General features: G+C 37.6%; 1 protein-coding gene across 33 annotated transcripts in view; it reads right to left on the bottom strand.

Annotated features, from left to right (window-relative positions):
- The window catches only part of LRRFIP2 (LRR binding FLII interacting protein 2), a 107,617-nt gene that overhangs the window by 21,840 nt on the left and 68,687 nt on the right, over positions 1-17,090 (bottom strand). For 22 of the 33 annotated variants that reach the window (XM_032356043.1, XM_032356255.1, XM_032356337.1 and 19 more), the window contains 4 exons: positions 15,574-15,618; positions 14,246-14,362; positions 11,411-11,521; positions 5,456-5,626 (listed from right to left, as the gene is read on the bottom strand). In XM_032356043.1, the coding sequence (XP_032211934.1) occupies positions 5,456-5,626; positions 11,411-11,521; positions 14,246-14,362; positions 15,574-15,618 (444 nt within the window). The remainder of the gene's footprint in view (positions 1-5,455; positions 5,627-11,410; positions 11,522-14,245; positions 14,363-15,573; positions 15,619-17,090) is intronic. The other 11 variants (XM_032356495.1, XM_032357357.1, XM_032358049.1 and 8 more) reach the window with 2 other exon arrangements.

The following is a 17,090-nucleotide window of genomic DNA, read 5'->3' as shown; positions in this document are numbered from 1 at the left end:
GCACAACAATGTGAATATACTTGATACCACTGAACTGTGTGAGCTGTAACACCTTAAAACGGGTAAGATGGTAAACTGTTATACTTTTTATCATAATTAAAAGCAAAAAATAATCTAAAGATAAACATTTTTAAAGTGGGGCGCCTGTGTGGCTCAACTGGTTAAGCAACTGCCTTCCGCTCAGGTCATGATCCCAGAGTCCTGGGTTCAAGCCGTGCATTGGGCCCCCTGCTTAGTGGGGATCCTGCTTCTCCCTCTCCCTCTGCTGCTCTACCTGCTTTTGTCTCTCACTCTTTGTCAAATAAATAAATAAGATCTTTTTTAAAATAAATAAACAAAAAAAATTTAAAGCAATTCCTAAGTATTGAAAATAAAATGCACTGAGTCTAATTATATATCCAGTTAGCAGCACAAGTACACAGAAACTATTTTGAGTAACTTTTAAAAACAATGGTTGGACTACACATAGTCTAGCAGCAAAATAACAACCAACCAGAACAAAACAAAAAACTTTTAACTATTTTCAGTAATGATATCATTTGTGGCGACATTGGTATTGCTATTCTGAGCACTGTGGGATAGAGCAAAGAGAACAGAATATAACATAATTACTATCATCCCCAGTGACTTTGAGAACTAGCAGTGGGAAAACGGAGATATACATATGTTAAAACAGCATAAGGAAAAATGCCAGAGTCCTGAACGTGAACTAGAACTACCAGAATAAACTCATAATACATTTTGACTTTAAAAACAAAAAAGTACCCCACATAAATATTTCCCTGATACACCCACTAAGAAGGCCTTTATAAACAGTGATGATCTCGGTGGCAAGAGCTCTCCAGCACCCATACCGCCCCACTAAAAGAACCAAGGCTCCTTGGACAAACAGCTCTAGGTTTGGAGCAGGAAATGTACCAGATGAGCCTGGAACACTTTCTTGTGCTAGACAGAATTTATCCAAAAACAAACAAACAAACAAACAAACATGTCAAAATTACTTGGAAATCAACCTGAACACATTCATATTACTTAAAGGTTGAACAATCTGAAAATCAGAAGACTAAAAGCTAGGGGTGCCTGGGTGGCTCAGTCATTAAGCATCTGCCTTCAGCTCAGGTCACGATCTCAGGGTCCTGGGATAGAGTTCCACATGGGGCTCCTTGCTCAGCAGGTAGCCTGCTTCTCCCTCTCCCACTCTCCCTGCTTATGTTCCCTCTCTCACTTTATTTCTCTCTGTCAGATAAATAAAATCTTTTAAAAAATAAAATAAAATAAAAATTTTTAAAAATAAAAGCTAACATGAATTCAAATCATCAAATGCTGGTATTCTTGACTTCATAATGATATTTTTAAAAAAATTTTTAAGTTGTATCTGATAAGGAACTTGTGGCTAGAATATATAAACTCTTGCAACCAATAATAATTTTAAAAATCTAATTTTAAAATAGGCAAAAAAGAGAGCCACCTGGATGGTTCAGTCAGTTAAGTGTCTGCCTTCAGCTCAGAGCATGATCTCAGGTCCTGGGATGGAGTCCCATATCAGGCTCCCTGCTCAGTAGGGGGTCTGCTTCTCCCTTGCCCTCTGTTCCTCCTCCTGCTAGCACTCTCTCTCTCACTCTCTTTCTCTCAAAAAAATAATAAAATAAAATAAAATCTTTAAAAAATAGTAATAAAAAATAAAATAGGCAAAAGATCTGAATAGCTATTTCTCTAAGGGAGATATATGAAGCATATGAAGATATACCCATAATTATTAGTATTCAGGAAAATGCAAACCAAAACCACAGCTGCTAGGAAGGCTGTAAAAAGAAAAAAAGTCAGACAATAGTAAGTGTTGGTGAGGGTGTGGTGAAATCAGAACTCACATACACTGCTGGTGGGAACGTGAAATGGTGCAGCCACTGTGGAAAATGGCCTGGCATTCCTCTAATGGTTCAATATAGTGCTGCCATATGATCCAGCAACTAACTCCCTTCCCAGGTACACACTTAACAGAAAGGACAACATACGTCCACACAAAGATATATACACCAATGTTTACAGACGCATTATTCATCACAGCACGTGCATCAGCACACAAATGAAAAACAAAATGTGGTATACCCACTGAATGGGAGAGTATTGGGCCATAAAAAGTAATGAGGTAGCGACCCACACTACAATACAGATGAACATCCAAAATAGTTAAGCTAAATAAAAGAAGCCAGTCTAAAAAGCCAACCTCCTATTCTGTGACTCCACCGACTGTAAGTTTAGAATGGGGAAATTACTACAGAGACAGAAAGCAGACGAGTTACTGAGGGCTGAGGGGGCAGGAGACAGAGCAATGACAGCTAAAGGATACAGGGCCTCTTTCTGACACAACCACAGTACTCTAGAACTAACTGGGATGGCTGCACATAATGTGAATATATAAAAGCCCCTGAATTGTACTTTTAAATGGATGACGTAGATGGTACGTAAATTTTATCTCCAATCCATTTTAAAATAATTCAAGAAATAAAAAACAGTAATGATAAAATTAGTATATCCCATTTTCCAACCCCTGATCAACTAACAAATCAAAGCATCTAGCAACAGCACTGTAAAAAGAGTGAGCCTCACATCAAGGCATCCTGCCAGATGATAACCCATAACCCGTGAAGCAGACTTAGCAAAAATGCTGCACCTTTGTTTGGTTAAGCCTCTAAACCTCATTACCTGTTTACAGAAAAGACAGAGGAAAAGGGAACACAATAAAGACACCACAGGGATGAAACAGCAAAATCTCTAAGGCTGTTGGAAACTGTTAAGACAAGCAATCCAGTGTCTTTGACACACAAATTGCAAGGGAGGGGAAAAAAAAAAGAGAGAGAGAGAGAGATGAAGGGAAAGCTATAAACACAAAGAAACTTAAAAGACATGACAACTAATTTCAACTTATGAAACTTACCTGGATCCTCAAGGGTTTTTTCTGGTTTTTTTGGTTTGGTTTGGTTTGGTTTGGTTTGGTTTTTTGTTGTTGTTGTTTTTGCTTTTAAGTGTAAAAAAGAAAACCACTTAGGACATTTGAGACAACTGAAATTTTAACAATGGTTGGATATGTAGTATGAAGGAATTATTCTTAATTTTTTAGATTTTTTTCTATCGTTTAGAGAGTCTTATCTAAACTCTTTTTAAATATGAGGTACTGAGGGGTGCCTGGGTGGCTCAGTTGGTTAAGCATCTGCCTTCGGCTCAGGTCATGATCCTGGAGTCCCAGGATCGAGCCCTACATTGGGCTCACTGCTCAGCAGGCGTCAGCTTCTCCCTCTCCCTCTGCTCCTTCCTGGTTTGTGCTCACTCTCTCTCACTCTCTCAAATAAATAAATAAATAAATAAATAAAAATCTTCTTTAAAAAATATGAGTTAGTGAGGTCTTACCTCAAAGAATAGGAGTGGGGGAAGTAGATGGACAAAACTGGCCACGGATTGATGACTGGGGGTAGATGATGGCTTTAGGAGGCTTCAGAATAGTCTGCTATTTTCCGTATTTTTAAAAACTCTAGGGGCACCTGGGCGACTCAGTGGGTTAAGCCCTCTACCTTCGGCTCAGGTCATGATCTAGGGGGTTCTGGGATTAAGCCCCCCGTCGGGCTCTCTGCTTAGCAGGGAGCCTGCTTACCCCTCTCTCTCTGCCTGCCTCTCTATCTACTTGTGATCTCTGTCAAATAAATAAATAAAATCTTTAAAATAAATAAATAAATTAATAATAAAATAAAAACTCTAATAAAGCATGTCTTTAAAATCTCAGACAAGCTTTTAAAAAAGGAAAAGAAAAAGAATCCGCTACTAAAATAAATAGCTATTAAGAAAATACTATACTTGGGGCACCTGGGTGGCTCAGTCGTTAAGCATCTGCCTTTGGCTCAGGTCATGATCCCAGAGTCCTGGGATCAAGCCCTGTATCAGGCGCCCTGCCCAGCAGGAAGCCTGCTTCTCCCTCTCCAAATCCCCCTGCTTGTGTTCCCTTTCTCGCTGTGTCTCTGTCAAATAAATAAATAAAATCTTTAAAAAAAAGAAAATACTATACTTGAGACATCCCTAATCAGGCATTCATTCGTCCCCAGAGTAGGTATAGAGACAATATTTAAGATGTGGTATTATAATCTCAGCAGGAAGCACTGAAGACCTTTTGAAAAATTGTATTAATACCATTGTTGTTATAATTGAATGGTCCTTCTCTACCCTTTCCTTCTGAGCTATAATAAAAAATACCTGCGTGCCTGACCTCTCTGTAGGTCTCTGAAAGTGAATATTCTACTGCATGAGGCAGTATCTATAGGGGCACTGGGGTGGCTCAGCCAGTTGAGCAGCCAAGTCTTGGCTGACTTGTTATGTGTGCTGAGCCCACACTGACATACCATTATTACCCAAAGTCCACAGTTTACATTAAGGCTCACTCTTGGGATTATATATTCTATGGGTTTTGACAAAAATAATGTATTCACTCATATAGTATCATTCAGAATATGATCACTGCCCTAAAAACCCTCTATATTCTGTCTATTCATCCTTTCTTCCCTGAAGCCCTTGACAAACACTTCCACTTTTTAAATCTGACCAAAACAGACTGGAATGAGCATTTTCAGTCCTCAAGGAAAAAAAATCCCCATTTATTAACACCAGTCCCTTTAAGGTTGTATTAACAGCTTTTCTCCCTTCAGATTACTGATGTTTCTAACAACACACCAATGTACTTCCTAAATTGTTTTCTGGGCTTTTTATTTTTGCAACGTAGTCACAATTCATTTTTTTGGCAGTACTACCCTTTTGTCCTCTGCTCAGACTGACATTAACACTTTAAAAAGTCCAAATCCAATAAGAGAACCCAATTTGTTTTCTGCAGTTGTCAAAGGGCAAATCTGAACCTTGTACAGTGCCTTTTATTTTCCATCTGCACATTTTAACAATGTAACTTACAAACCTCTAAAGAAAACATTTGTTGACTTCTGACCTATGTCTCCATCCTGCTGTTTTTAAATAACTGGTTAAAAACTTCTCTCCCATCATTTAGAAAACAGACTATCTTGAAAAATTATAGAAAAGAAAAAAGTGAACCATCTCACTGAAAGTCTTCAGAGCTTTGTGGCATTCCAGCCAGTTAAAACAGGAAGAAATAAATAATTCACTGTAATTATCCCAATTAAGAGATAGCAAATAAAGATAAAACTTGAGCTATATTCTATCTTCAGAAAATGAAGGAGGCCAAAAGATTTTCCTTAAGAGAATTAAGTAGACTTTATAAAAATTTAAAAAGGAAAATATTTTAAGACCTGAAAGCTCATGTTTGTCAACTTCCATGGATCAATCCATTTCAACTTAAGCTTCAGTTCTAGGTATGATGCACTCTTCCATCAAGCCCAGCATCCCCAAAATGGCAGGTTCTAATTTTCTGGCCCAGAGAAAAGGATGATACAACATGCACAATTACCTTTGATTTTTCTTCATTTTCTCTATAAAATTCTGCCATCTGTTCCTCCTGTTCTTCAATAACATCTTTGAGGGTGTCTACCTGGTAGATCAAATTGTTCTTCTCATTGTCTAACTGTGCGTTGGAAACCATGGCTTTCTTGTATTTTTCTTCCACTTCGGACAAAGACTCCTAAATGAAAGTCACAGCCATCAGCCTGATATCTAAAATATGTTCATCGTTTATATGCAGTATAACAAGAAATATAGCACTGGCACAAACACATGAAGATGCATTTTTGCAAAATGCAAGCGGCTTGGGGAACACCTGGTTTAGTAACATGCACATGAAACAGAGGATGATAATAAGCCAATTATGCCAGGATAAAAACTTTATATGCTCTCTGCTATCCAAGAAGACAAAATCAAGCAGCAGTGCAGCCTCTGAAAGAAGAAAAGGTATGCAGACCACATATATTTGTGAAGAGTCATTAAATGAAAAAGCATCAGTGTTTTCAGAAATGTTACTCTTGTTTTTAACAACAAGCTGTTTGGTATTTAGAATGCAATGATAGAACAAAATACAACCTCTCTTCACACAAGTAAACTTTATTCTCGTTTGAATTTTGCTACTTTCCAGACATCTGTTTTCAATACTTTCTTGTTCTGTATAATAATGCTAATGTAAAAGCATAAGCATTTTTTCTAACAATTATTCAAATTCTGGTCATTCTTACATAAGCAAGCAATACAAAAATGATTTAAAAAGAGCAATAACAAAACGCCTGAACTTTTATCTAATTCAAACTTTTCTGCTTAAAACAGCTTACAAGTCTATTTTCTTAACAAGTCTATTTTTTAATAACTATCTAATTTGGTTTGATTACTACTATCTAATTTGGTAGATTATTACTACCTACTAACAGTTTTTAAGGCTAAAAAGAAAAAACATTTTGGAGCACCTGGGTGGCTCAGTTGGTGAATATCTGCCTTCGGCTCAGGTCGTGATCCCAGGGTCTTGCGATCCCACATTGGGGTCCCTGCTCAGTGGAGAGCCTGCTTCTCCCTCTCCTTCTACCCCTACCTCCTGCTTGTGCTCTCTCTCACTCTTGCTCTCTCTCACTCTAACTCAAATAAATAAAATCTTAAAAGAAAAAGCATTTCACATTAAAAAAACTCATTACTTTTAGAAATAAATTTTAAAAATACTAATGTTTATATCAACATGGACGCGACTGGGGGAGATTATGCTGAGTGAAGTAAGTCAAGCAGAGAGAGTCAATTATCGTATGGCTTTGCTTATTTGTGGAGCATAAGGAATAACATGGAGAACATGGGGAGATAGAGAGGAGAAGTGAGTTAGGTGAAATCGGAGGGGGAGGTGAACCATGACAGACTGTGGACTCTGAGAAACAAACTGAGGGTTTTGGAGTGGGGGCTAGAGCCTGGTGAGCCTGGTGGTGGATATTATGGAGGGCACGTATTGCACGTATTGCACAGAACACTGTGTGTGGTGAGTAAACAATGAATCTGAGAACACTGAAAAAATAAACTTAAAAAATACTAATGTAAATGTTCAACAAACCAAGATCAAAGATATAGAAATGACAGTCCAAAACCCTTACATTTGCGATCAACTGACTCTTGACAAGGGTACCCAAACAACTCAATGGGAAAGGAATAGTTTTTCAATAAATGGTGTTGGGACAGCAGGATATCCACATGCAAAAGAATAAAGTTGACTCCTACATCACACTGTACACAAAAATAACCTCAAAATGGATCAGAGACCTAAATGCAGGAGCTAAAATTCTAAAATTCTTCAAAGAAAACATAGCGCTAAATCTTCATGAGCCTGCAGAAGACAGGAGTAGGTTTCCTAGATACAGTACCAAAACTACTATCAATGGAAGACGTCATCAAAATTAAAAACTTCTGTGGCACAAACAGTACCATCAAGAAAGCATTACCAAAAAAAAAAAGACAACCCACACAATGGTAGAGAATATTTGTAAATCTTATATCTGATTAGGGACTTGTACCCAAAATATATAAAGCACAAGAAATCAATTTAAAAATGGGTGAGGATCTGAAGAGAAATTTCTCCAAACAGGATATGCAAATGACCACTACGTGCACGAAGATGGGCACAACATTGTTAATAATTAAGAAATGCACATCAGAATCACAATGAGAGGGGTGCCTGGGTGGCTCAGTGGGTTGGGCCTCTGCCTTCAGCTTGGGTTGTGATCTCAGGGTCCTAGGATCAAGTCCCACATCGGGCTCTCTGCTCAGAGGGCAGCCTGCTTCCCTCTCTCTCTGCCTGCCTCTCTGCCTACTTGTGATCTCTGTCAAATAAATAAAATCTTAAAAAAAAAATAAAAACCACAACGAGATGCCATGTCAGACTTACTATGATGGCAATGATTAAAAAAAAAAAAAAAAGCAGAAACAATATTAACAAGTATTGGTGAGGATGTGGAAAAACTAGAAGCCTCATACATTTTGGGGGAGGATGCAAAATACTGCAGCTGCTTTGGAAAACAGTTTGACAGTTCCTCAAAATGTTAAATATATTGTTACCCTATGACCCAGTGATTGTCTTCCTAGGTATCTATCTAGGAGAAATGAAAAGGTATGTCCATACAAAAATGTGTACACAAATGTTCACAGCAACATTCTTCATAACAGCCAAAAACTGGAAACAGCCTAAAAGTCCATCAACTGCCATATAAGCAAAATGCAGTAAATCCACACATTGCAATAGTAACCAGTTGTGACAGATAGATAGAGAGACAGAAAGGAAGGAAGAAAGGAAGGAAGGAAGGTTGTTACAACGTGGATGAATCTTGGAAACATTATACCAACTGAAGTGAATCACAAAAGACTACATATTATATGATTCCATTTATATGAAATGTCCAGAATAGACAAATCCACAGAGACAGAAAATAGATTAGTGGTTACCCAGGGCTGGGTGTGGAAGAGGAAGAGGAAGAGTGAGGAATGACTGCTAATTAGGACAGGGTTTCTTTCTAGGGTAATGAAAGCATTCTAAAACAGGGTTGCGGTGATGATTGTACAACACTGTAACTATGCGAAAAACCACTTGAATGGTGTACACTTTAAATGGGTAAATTCTACACGTGAAGTGTCTCTCCATAAGGATACACACACAGTAAGAATGCTTCATAAACCAGGGCTGTATTAATAGGCACCATTTATATCATGACTGGGAACAAATATAACCCAAATAAAAAATAGAAGCAAAGTCATTGTATAATGGTTTAAATATAGTGGGATCCTAATATAATAGAGAATTTAGAATGATTCTGATCCCCTGAGAGGGGCTAGTAGCATTAAAAAAAAAAAAAAAGTCTTCCTCACAGCTCAGTCCCACAGAAGAGGAGACATAACTACATGAACATCAGAATCTTAGATAGTTTCACAACAGATGCAAAAACACAATTATTTAACAATAAATTTGATGTAGCAGTTATGGCACATACCTTCTTTGAACAACAGACCATGGAAGATGGTTTTAAATTTAAGTCAAGATAGTTTTAATTATTTCAATCTAGCTTACATAGTGGTATCTATTAGGAATTAGTTTTACTTAAATGTGTCTAAGGCAGTGATTTTGCAACATAGACTCTATAAACTAGCAGCAACAGCATTAGGGTAAACGTGCAAATTTTCAGCCACATCCCAGACCCACTGAATGAGAAAACCCTGGAGTAGGGTCTGGCACCCTGTGATTTAACAAAACCCCGGTGGTTCCGCATGAAGGCTAAAATGAGGAAAAGCACCCCAAAGACTGCCTCATTTAATCAAGAACAATGTCATAAGCCATGACCCATTATCCTTTTTTAATAGGATACATTTACACCATTGCGCTTGATCACCGATCAGACCATTTTTTAAGCAATTTTTCTTCCACTTAAAAGTCATTTCAAGGGGCGCCTGAGTGGCTCAGTGGGTTAAAGCCTCTGCCTTCGGCTCAGGTCATGATCCCACGGTCCTAGGATCGAGCCCCATGTTGGGCTCTCTGCTCCGCAGGGAGCCTGCTTCCTCCTCTCTCTCTCTCTGCCTCTCTAACCTACTTGTGATTTCTCTCTGTCAAATAAATAAAATCTTAAAAAAAAAAAAGTCATTTCAAGGATAAATATAACCTGAAGTCAAGCTCAATTATATGGTGACCAGGAATTATGAAAAGGTGGGGGGTTGGGGGAAAAACGGAGGTGTGGGTAGGATGGATGAAACAGACAAGGAGATTAAGAGTACACGTATCATGATGAGCACTGGATAATGTAGAAAATTCTTCTATCATGTTGTATACCTAAAACTGATACAGCACTGTATGTTATAGTTCAATAAAATAAATAAACATAAAAATAAATAAAATGCATCTCTTCTAAATGAAAAAAATAAAGCAGGATACACCACTGTATATCACAATGTAATTTTTCCTTTACTCTGGATATGCCTAAAACTTGCACTGAACATGGATATATTTAATGTATTTCCTAAAGTTTTCCTTAGCATGGTATCATTTATGTGAGGAACATTAGGTCTTGCCTTTTTTCTTAAAAAAAGGGGATCTTGTATCTGTTTGGTCTCAAATAAATTTAATCTGTTCTTCTGTATCTTTCAAAGAATGTAATAAATAGTTGATCTAAAATAAAAGGAAAAATGTTTTAAATAAAATAAAAAATATAATAAAATAAAAAGCAAGTAAGAATGCCTCTCAATCACTTGCCTGCTTTCCTGATACCTATTTTCAGTATGAGTGTATTTACTTAATATATAGGATTTGTTCCCTTGATCCAAGATATTTCCAAATGTCTTGAAGTTTAGAGACATTAAAACTAACTGAGCACATCTGCATACTACCTCTGTAATTCTTCTATGTTTACTGATAGCCTTACACTGCTGTATCAGCGGCATCCACACTACCTTCACAGGCACTCTCCATAGGACTTCCTACCCTTTTTGGTCCTGAGTCTTAACCCTAAGTTCCTTACGGACAATAATCATACACATGAAGCTTCTGACTGCTAACTGGGCTACTTCACATCATGCCAGGGAAGCTGATGAAAGCCTTGCCCATTAGGCCTATGCTTCGTCCTTTGGGCATATCCTGAATCACCTTCCTGAATGCCTTACTTACGTGATTTTAGAGGCCTGATGTGTATTTTTCTATTTCAGATAGGGACATGAACGTGTTCAGGAAAACTTTTAGTTTCCTCATATTAGGTTTGAACTTCATAATAAAACATGGGGAAGAGCATGGATAACCCAGGACAACCAAACTGTCTGTCTCACTTGGACACTTAAATATTGAAAACTGGGTAGCCTTCCTTGCTTGGAAAAGATTTAGACCCATTTAAATTTACCCCCAAATTCTTTAAAGCACTAAATCTGTTTAATTCTTTTTGACCTATAGTTTAAAAAGGGAAAAGAAGAAGAAACAAAACAAAAACACAGGCCTCCTACCTCAGGGTCCTTCCTCCAAAAGGAGTATTTATAATAATACACTTGTAGATGTTTTCTTCCTTCTGTTTTTAATACTGACTGAATTTGGTGACAGAAATAGGCAATACTCTCTCATTTAGCATGGAAGAATTTTAAATTTTTAAAAAATGTGTGGGTATACACAACACACACACACACACACACACACACACACATTCAGAGTTTTTTAAGAGTTTGCCCAATTGGATTTTGTATGGCTAAGATATAAGGGACATGCAAGAATTTTACAAGGTTTAAAAACTCAAAAGATATAATAAATATCTTTTACTGAATATTCCAAAAACCATACTGAACATTTAGACATAAGCAGAGACTGAAAGTTCACCTTTCCTATGCATTGCAGGTTAAGCACATGCTTGAAAGACAAACACTGTTAGTAAAGCTCTGTGCACTGAGGTTAACAGGACTTGTGAAACCAACATTACCCAACCCTTCTACGTACAGATATGGCATGCTTGGGCTGCAGAATGGGCCCTGATACCTTTAGTTCTTTAAGCCCTTGCATGTATCTCCCTTCTACATCCTGTATCTGGTCCTTAAGGTCATAGATATCCTGCAGGACATAGGAATGAACCATTGCATAAAACCACGCACAAACATATCTCAAGTCTCAAAGATCCAGATGAAAATGTGAACTACTTTTGCATATTCCAGACTAAAAGCAGAGAAATCAAAGTACACAAGCATAACTGTCACTCCAAACCATGGAAGAGGGCAAACAGGTCAGGGTATGTGGGGCTGGAGAAGGTCGGGAGTAATCAGCTAAAGTGTTCAATATTTTCTTGGCATTAACATGTGTTGAAACAGCTTTAGCAAAGGGGGGTATATATGGAAAAAAGATGTATAAATTATAATATTTATAACATGTAATATTAAAAATGTTATAAATCATTCAAATCATTTTTAACATAATGCTTCACCTAGAACTAGTAAAATGCAGTAAATTAATTATAAGCAGGAAATTTTAAAGTTTTTAAAACTGTAATAAATGGATATGACCAAAGTTGCCTTTTAATGACGTGCTTACCAACCACAAATAATTTGGGAGAAAATAAAGGGAAGAAAGTTCAACACCAACATTTTAAACATTATGTCAAATGAGAGTCTATGCTGAGGATGCCATTTAAATGATGAGAAAAGAGCACCTGCTCCAAATGTGACCATAATCCTTAAAAATAAAACAGGTCAAATTTTAAATGGAAAATACAGTTTTCCTTATACCTGACTCTGCTACATACAATCTACTCAGATACTTGATTTAAGGAGAAAATAACTGCTGTGGTTATTTTCCCTAAGTACCATTCTGCAATAGAGATAGGACCAATTCTCCAAGGACAGTGACATACACTTCCCCTGACCCTCTTCATTCCCTCCTTAGTAGGTTTGTCTGTCTTCTGCTCATTGATTCATTCAACGCACATCGAAGGGCTACAAGGAGCTGAGTGTGAGGATACAACTCTCACTTTCTTTAAGCAAGTCAAGTCATTCTCTTAAAGAAGCAATAAAAGGAAACAGCAAGCATAAGCTAAGCTGTGAGGCTGGAGAGCCTTGTCCTCCTGTGTTCTGTTCCACTGAAGGCAAGAGTTTATTTTACTCAACTCTGCACCCCCAGCACCTATGCCTGGTACTTAGTAAGAGCTTGGTAAATAGTGATACTTGCAAAGTCATGCCATGTCAGCCAGATGCAGCTCTCCTTCCTCCTGACTGCCACTGCTACAATCCTCGCCACCCTCTAACCACTGGCCTGCTTTTATAGGCTGCCCACCTCAAGCCGGACTCCTGCTCCAGCCCACCGACAATCTGACTCAGTACCCCAGTCCCCACCTCCTCCCCATTGCATCAGCACCACGGAACCTCCACATTTGGCCCTCCTCCATCTGCACCCTAGGCATTCCTCAGGCACTCTGCTCCTCAGTCACCCTCTCCTTCCTTTGCCTTCTTGTCCTCTCTCTACTGGCTCAAGTCAAGCAATGAAAATAATATTCAAGCCCATCTTTGAAAGAAAACACAACCTCTTAGCCTCCTATCTCTCTCTGCTATTGACCAATCAATTACAGTATTCTCTTCAGAGCAAGTTTCCTGCATCTTCTTCCATGACAGTTTTGACTTCACTATTCAGCCACAGGGTACTGCTCCCCTCACCTCCAGTGCTTCCTCCAATCTGGGGTCACTCTTTACGAATGCAAATCAGATACTCTCAACTCCCCTTTTTAATATCCCACAGTTGCCAGGGGAAAACCAAATGCATTCTAGGCTCCCATACATGAGGCTTTGTGGACTCGGCCACGACTACTTCCTGGTCTGCCCCTCACCCACCCCTCCTCCTCACTTCTTATCCTACCCTAGGGCAACTGTACTATACCACAAGGTTCTCTGAAGTTCTGAGAAAGGCTTTGCCCTTCAACTATGCCTGGTTCATTTGTATTCTTCCTTCATACCTTAGCTCAGAGTGTGTCTCCTCTGAAAAGCCTTTGTTATCTTTTTTCCTAGTCCAAAATAGCTGACCCATCTCTGAACTGCCTTAATAGCCCTATTCTGGCTATGACCTAGTATCACACAACTTGGTTTTCCTGGTTTCTATCAGTTTGTCTTCCCTATGAAACAGTGAACTCCTGAAGTTCACAGTGTGTTTCACAGCCTGAATCTCTGGGGCCAAGGGCTCAGTAAATGTTGAGTGAATGAATGAATGAATGAATGCAATTTTTATTACTATACTTCCCCCCTTGCTCAAAAATAGCAGGTTCAGCAAACAGACATTCAAATACATTTTGAAAGTCCTCACTTTTAAAATAAAAAGGTTAATAAGACGGGGACTCAACTCCAGTATTTCTCTTATCCCAAATATCACTACACCCATCATGGAAAATTGAGAGATAACTATATTCAAGCAGCCAAATAATACCATAATGGCTCAAAAGACTAACAATTTCTAGAGTCTGATTCCTTGCATATCCATATTTTCCATTTAAAATATGGCCAACTATTTCTGAGAGAATCACTTTATATACGTTAACAAGTTTTTTGGCACCCGTAAATTAGCAGAACTCATTCCAGTATCATCAAATGTTCAGGAAACAGAACAGAAAAATGAATTAACTAATCTCCTTCCTTTCAGACCTGAGTCACATTCTTGACTGTCTTTAACAATTTTTTTTAAAGAACTCATAGTCCTTTTCTTTTTACTATGCCACATTAAATGTTAAATAGTTCCAGTATACTATACCACAAAGAAGCCAAAAAACAGTTCTGAAAAAGCAAACCGAAGACTGCAGTTTACCCGCAATTCACTTAATGAGGTGTCTGGATCTACTAAGCTGCTGGTGTCTCCACTCCCTCGTCTGGATGAGTTTCCACTTAGAGGGGTTGTTGCTGAGGCAGAATTCCGAGATGAAGGCTGGAGAAAGAGGAAGGGGACACATCTAAGTCTTCTTTCTTTCCAAATACGTTTGCCATAGAAACTAAAAATGGGCTTGGGGTGGGATATGGATGAGAATGTGCAGACAGTGTAGACTGCTGCGGGAAGAAGGTATCCAGAGAAGGGCCCAGGCATACTACGCATAACTTTGTTCACTTCAACACTTTACTGGAATCTAGAATTCATAATAACAAAGGAAATAGTTTGTGTGCAAGTTGTTTTCTAAGTTTATCTTTGCTATATTGTAAACAACACTGGGGGGGTGAGCACATCAGATTAATTTAAAACAGTTCAGGATTTATAACTGGTATGCTGAAAAGATTCTAAAAGAGCAGTCCTACTGAGTTCCTGAAACTGCTCTTTTAGAATCTTTTCTTTTTCTAATACTTGGATAGAGCTGGAAACAAAATTGGCAGCTCGAGCAAATTGTATATCACTATGAATTTAGACTGCTAGTCCCACAGTTAGTTTAAATGCGAGATTATACTATTGGATTAATAAATGACACAGACCTACGCTGTCCCATACAGCAGCCATTAGCCATGTGAGGCTACTTAGCATCTGACATATGGCTAGTGCAAATTGAGATTTTATTTTTAATTGTAAAATACATAACCAGATTTCAAAGGCTTTGCATGGAAAAAAATAATGTAAAATATCTCATTAATACTTTTACACATAGATTACATTGACATATTTGGGTTAAATAAAATATACTATTTAAATAAATTTTACCTACTTCTTTTAACTGTTTTTTCTTTCTAAAAATACTCTAGAAGTTAGAGACTTTAGCCCAAAACAACTCTTAGAAAAAGGTTATTTTACCTCAAAAAAAAAAAATTAAGCATGGGGAGGGAACCTTCAGAGTTTGTCACCACCATTCCTAAAGACACTTCATTTTCAGTGTTTAATGGCTTCTTCTCAGGATCGAATTCTAGGGAATGAAAATCGAAAGAGCAGCCAAAAGCTTAAGAAGTGACATTCAAGGAAATAAAATGCAGTGTCTTTTCTCTTCCCAGTGCTTCACATGATTCAACCTCAGAGGAATTTGGGGGGTCAAGGACAGGAAATAGATGAAGAAAGGAAGAGTAGCTCCACCAGTTCAAATGTAGTAAAATAATGAAACAGCAATAGAAATTAAGTTTAATTGACCTTGAGAATCTAATTCCCTTAGGAATTTATGTACTCACCCTTGTGTAATTTTCAGCATACTGTTTGTCAGATTTTTCATCCAACTAGAAAAGAACAGAGATAAAAATCAGTGAAGATGCTTAGCATGCTGGGGGTTTTTGAGGGAAAAAAGAAGTGACCTCATTTGAGTTCTCCAAGTTCAACTGATGTTTGGAACCTAAAAGTAAACATATTGAAACTGAAATAAAAGTTGAGACACATAAGACAAAATGTCAAGAACTTTAATTCTTATCCTAAGGAAGACATGCGGTAAGCAAGCTGTCCTTATGCAGAAGTTTAGAATTTGCAGATTTTCTTTTCATGGTATTTGAAACATGTTAAAGAAAAACATGTAAACTTGAGCTTTGGCAATGCAAATATTAACACCAAAAAAAAACCCTGTACACATCAAAAGGAAAAGACTGATAAAACCAAAAGCCAAAAACTTTATTATCTAAACATTATTAGGACACAGGACACATAGATTAAGATGAGTACACTTGGCCAAAAAAGTTCAAATTTGATTAAAGCAAGTTAAATATATCATCAAAAAAGATTTCCCCCATAGCTCATAAGGATTCAGTTCTTTGGCTTTTGTTGTTGTTGTTGTTGTTGTTTTACTTTTTTAAGCAATACATTCACATGTGTCAAAAAACAAACAAACAAACAAAAAACAGCACAAAAGGGTATGTGAAGTATAAACCTCTCTCCCTAATATACCACACCCAAACCTTCCAATTCTTCATCCAAGGGCAACCAGCCCCCAAGTCTTTAACAAACGCTAAAGTTATGTCTCAAATATATTCTATATCTTCTTTTTCTCCAAGTTTCAGAGATTAAAGAAACTACCTCATTTTTCTTCTTGGCATTTATTACTCCCTAATCCCATGATATTTATTCACTTATTTATCATTTGATCTCTTTCTCTTTATTATATGCTCTATGTCTCTATGATCATTTCTGCATTCCTAACATCAAAAATAGCACCTAGCATACAGAAGGATTCACAATTTGCTGGGCAAATGAGTAAATGATCCCCATCTGTATTTACAGACTTACTTCATTTACTTTAACAACAGCATATTGTCCTATCGTCTGGGCACGTCTGGGAACACCATAACGGAGTTATCCTATCTTCTGCAGATAGGATTAGTGTTTCTTTCATAAAGAGAGGTACCTTAGAGGTCTAATTCCAAACCCTGACCTTACAGCTGAGGAAAGAGAAATTCAAGAGGTGAAAGATTTTCCTCAAAGTTGAACGACTACTAAATGTCAGGGATGAGTCCAGATCTCGGGTTTGTGAATCTTTAACCCTGCGTTCATATAATTTACCTGTATATACAGCCCCAATTACCATTAGGGGGGAAAAGTCACAGAGAGATTTAACTAAATGAAAATATATCGAGACTCCAACTCCTACATCAACCCTCCCAGCCCAGTCTAGAAAAAAGATTCAAAAACTTTCCTCAGTTAATTATTAAAATACAAAATGTCTTTATTTCCGGCTCTATTCAGATCACTTCATTCTAATTTCCTC

This window comes from Mustela erminea, chromosome 1, assembly GCF_009829155.1.
Source record: "Mustela erminea isolate mMusErm1 chromosome 1, mMusErm1.Pri, whole genome shotgun sequence".
Taxonomy (NCBI): domain Eukaryota; kingdom Metazoa; phylum Chordata; class Mammalia; order Carnivora; family Mustelidae; genus Mustela; species Mustela erminea.
This window is presented reverse-complemented; position numbering and strand designations above follow the sequence as displayed.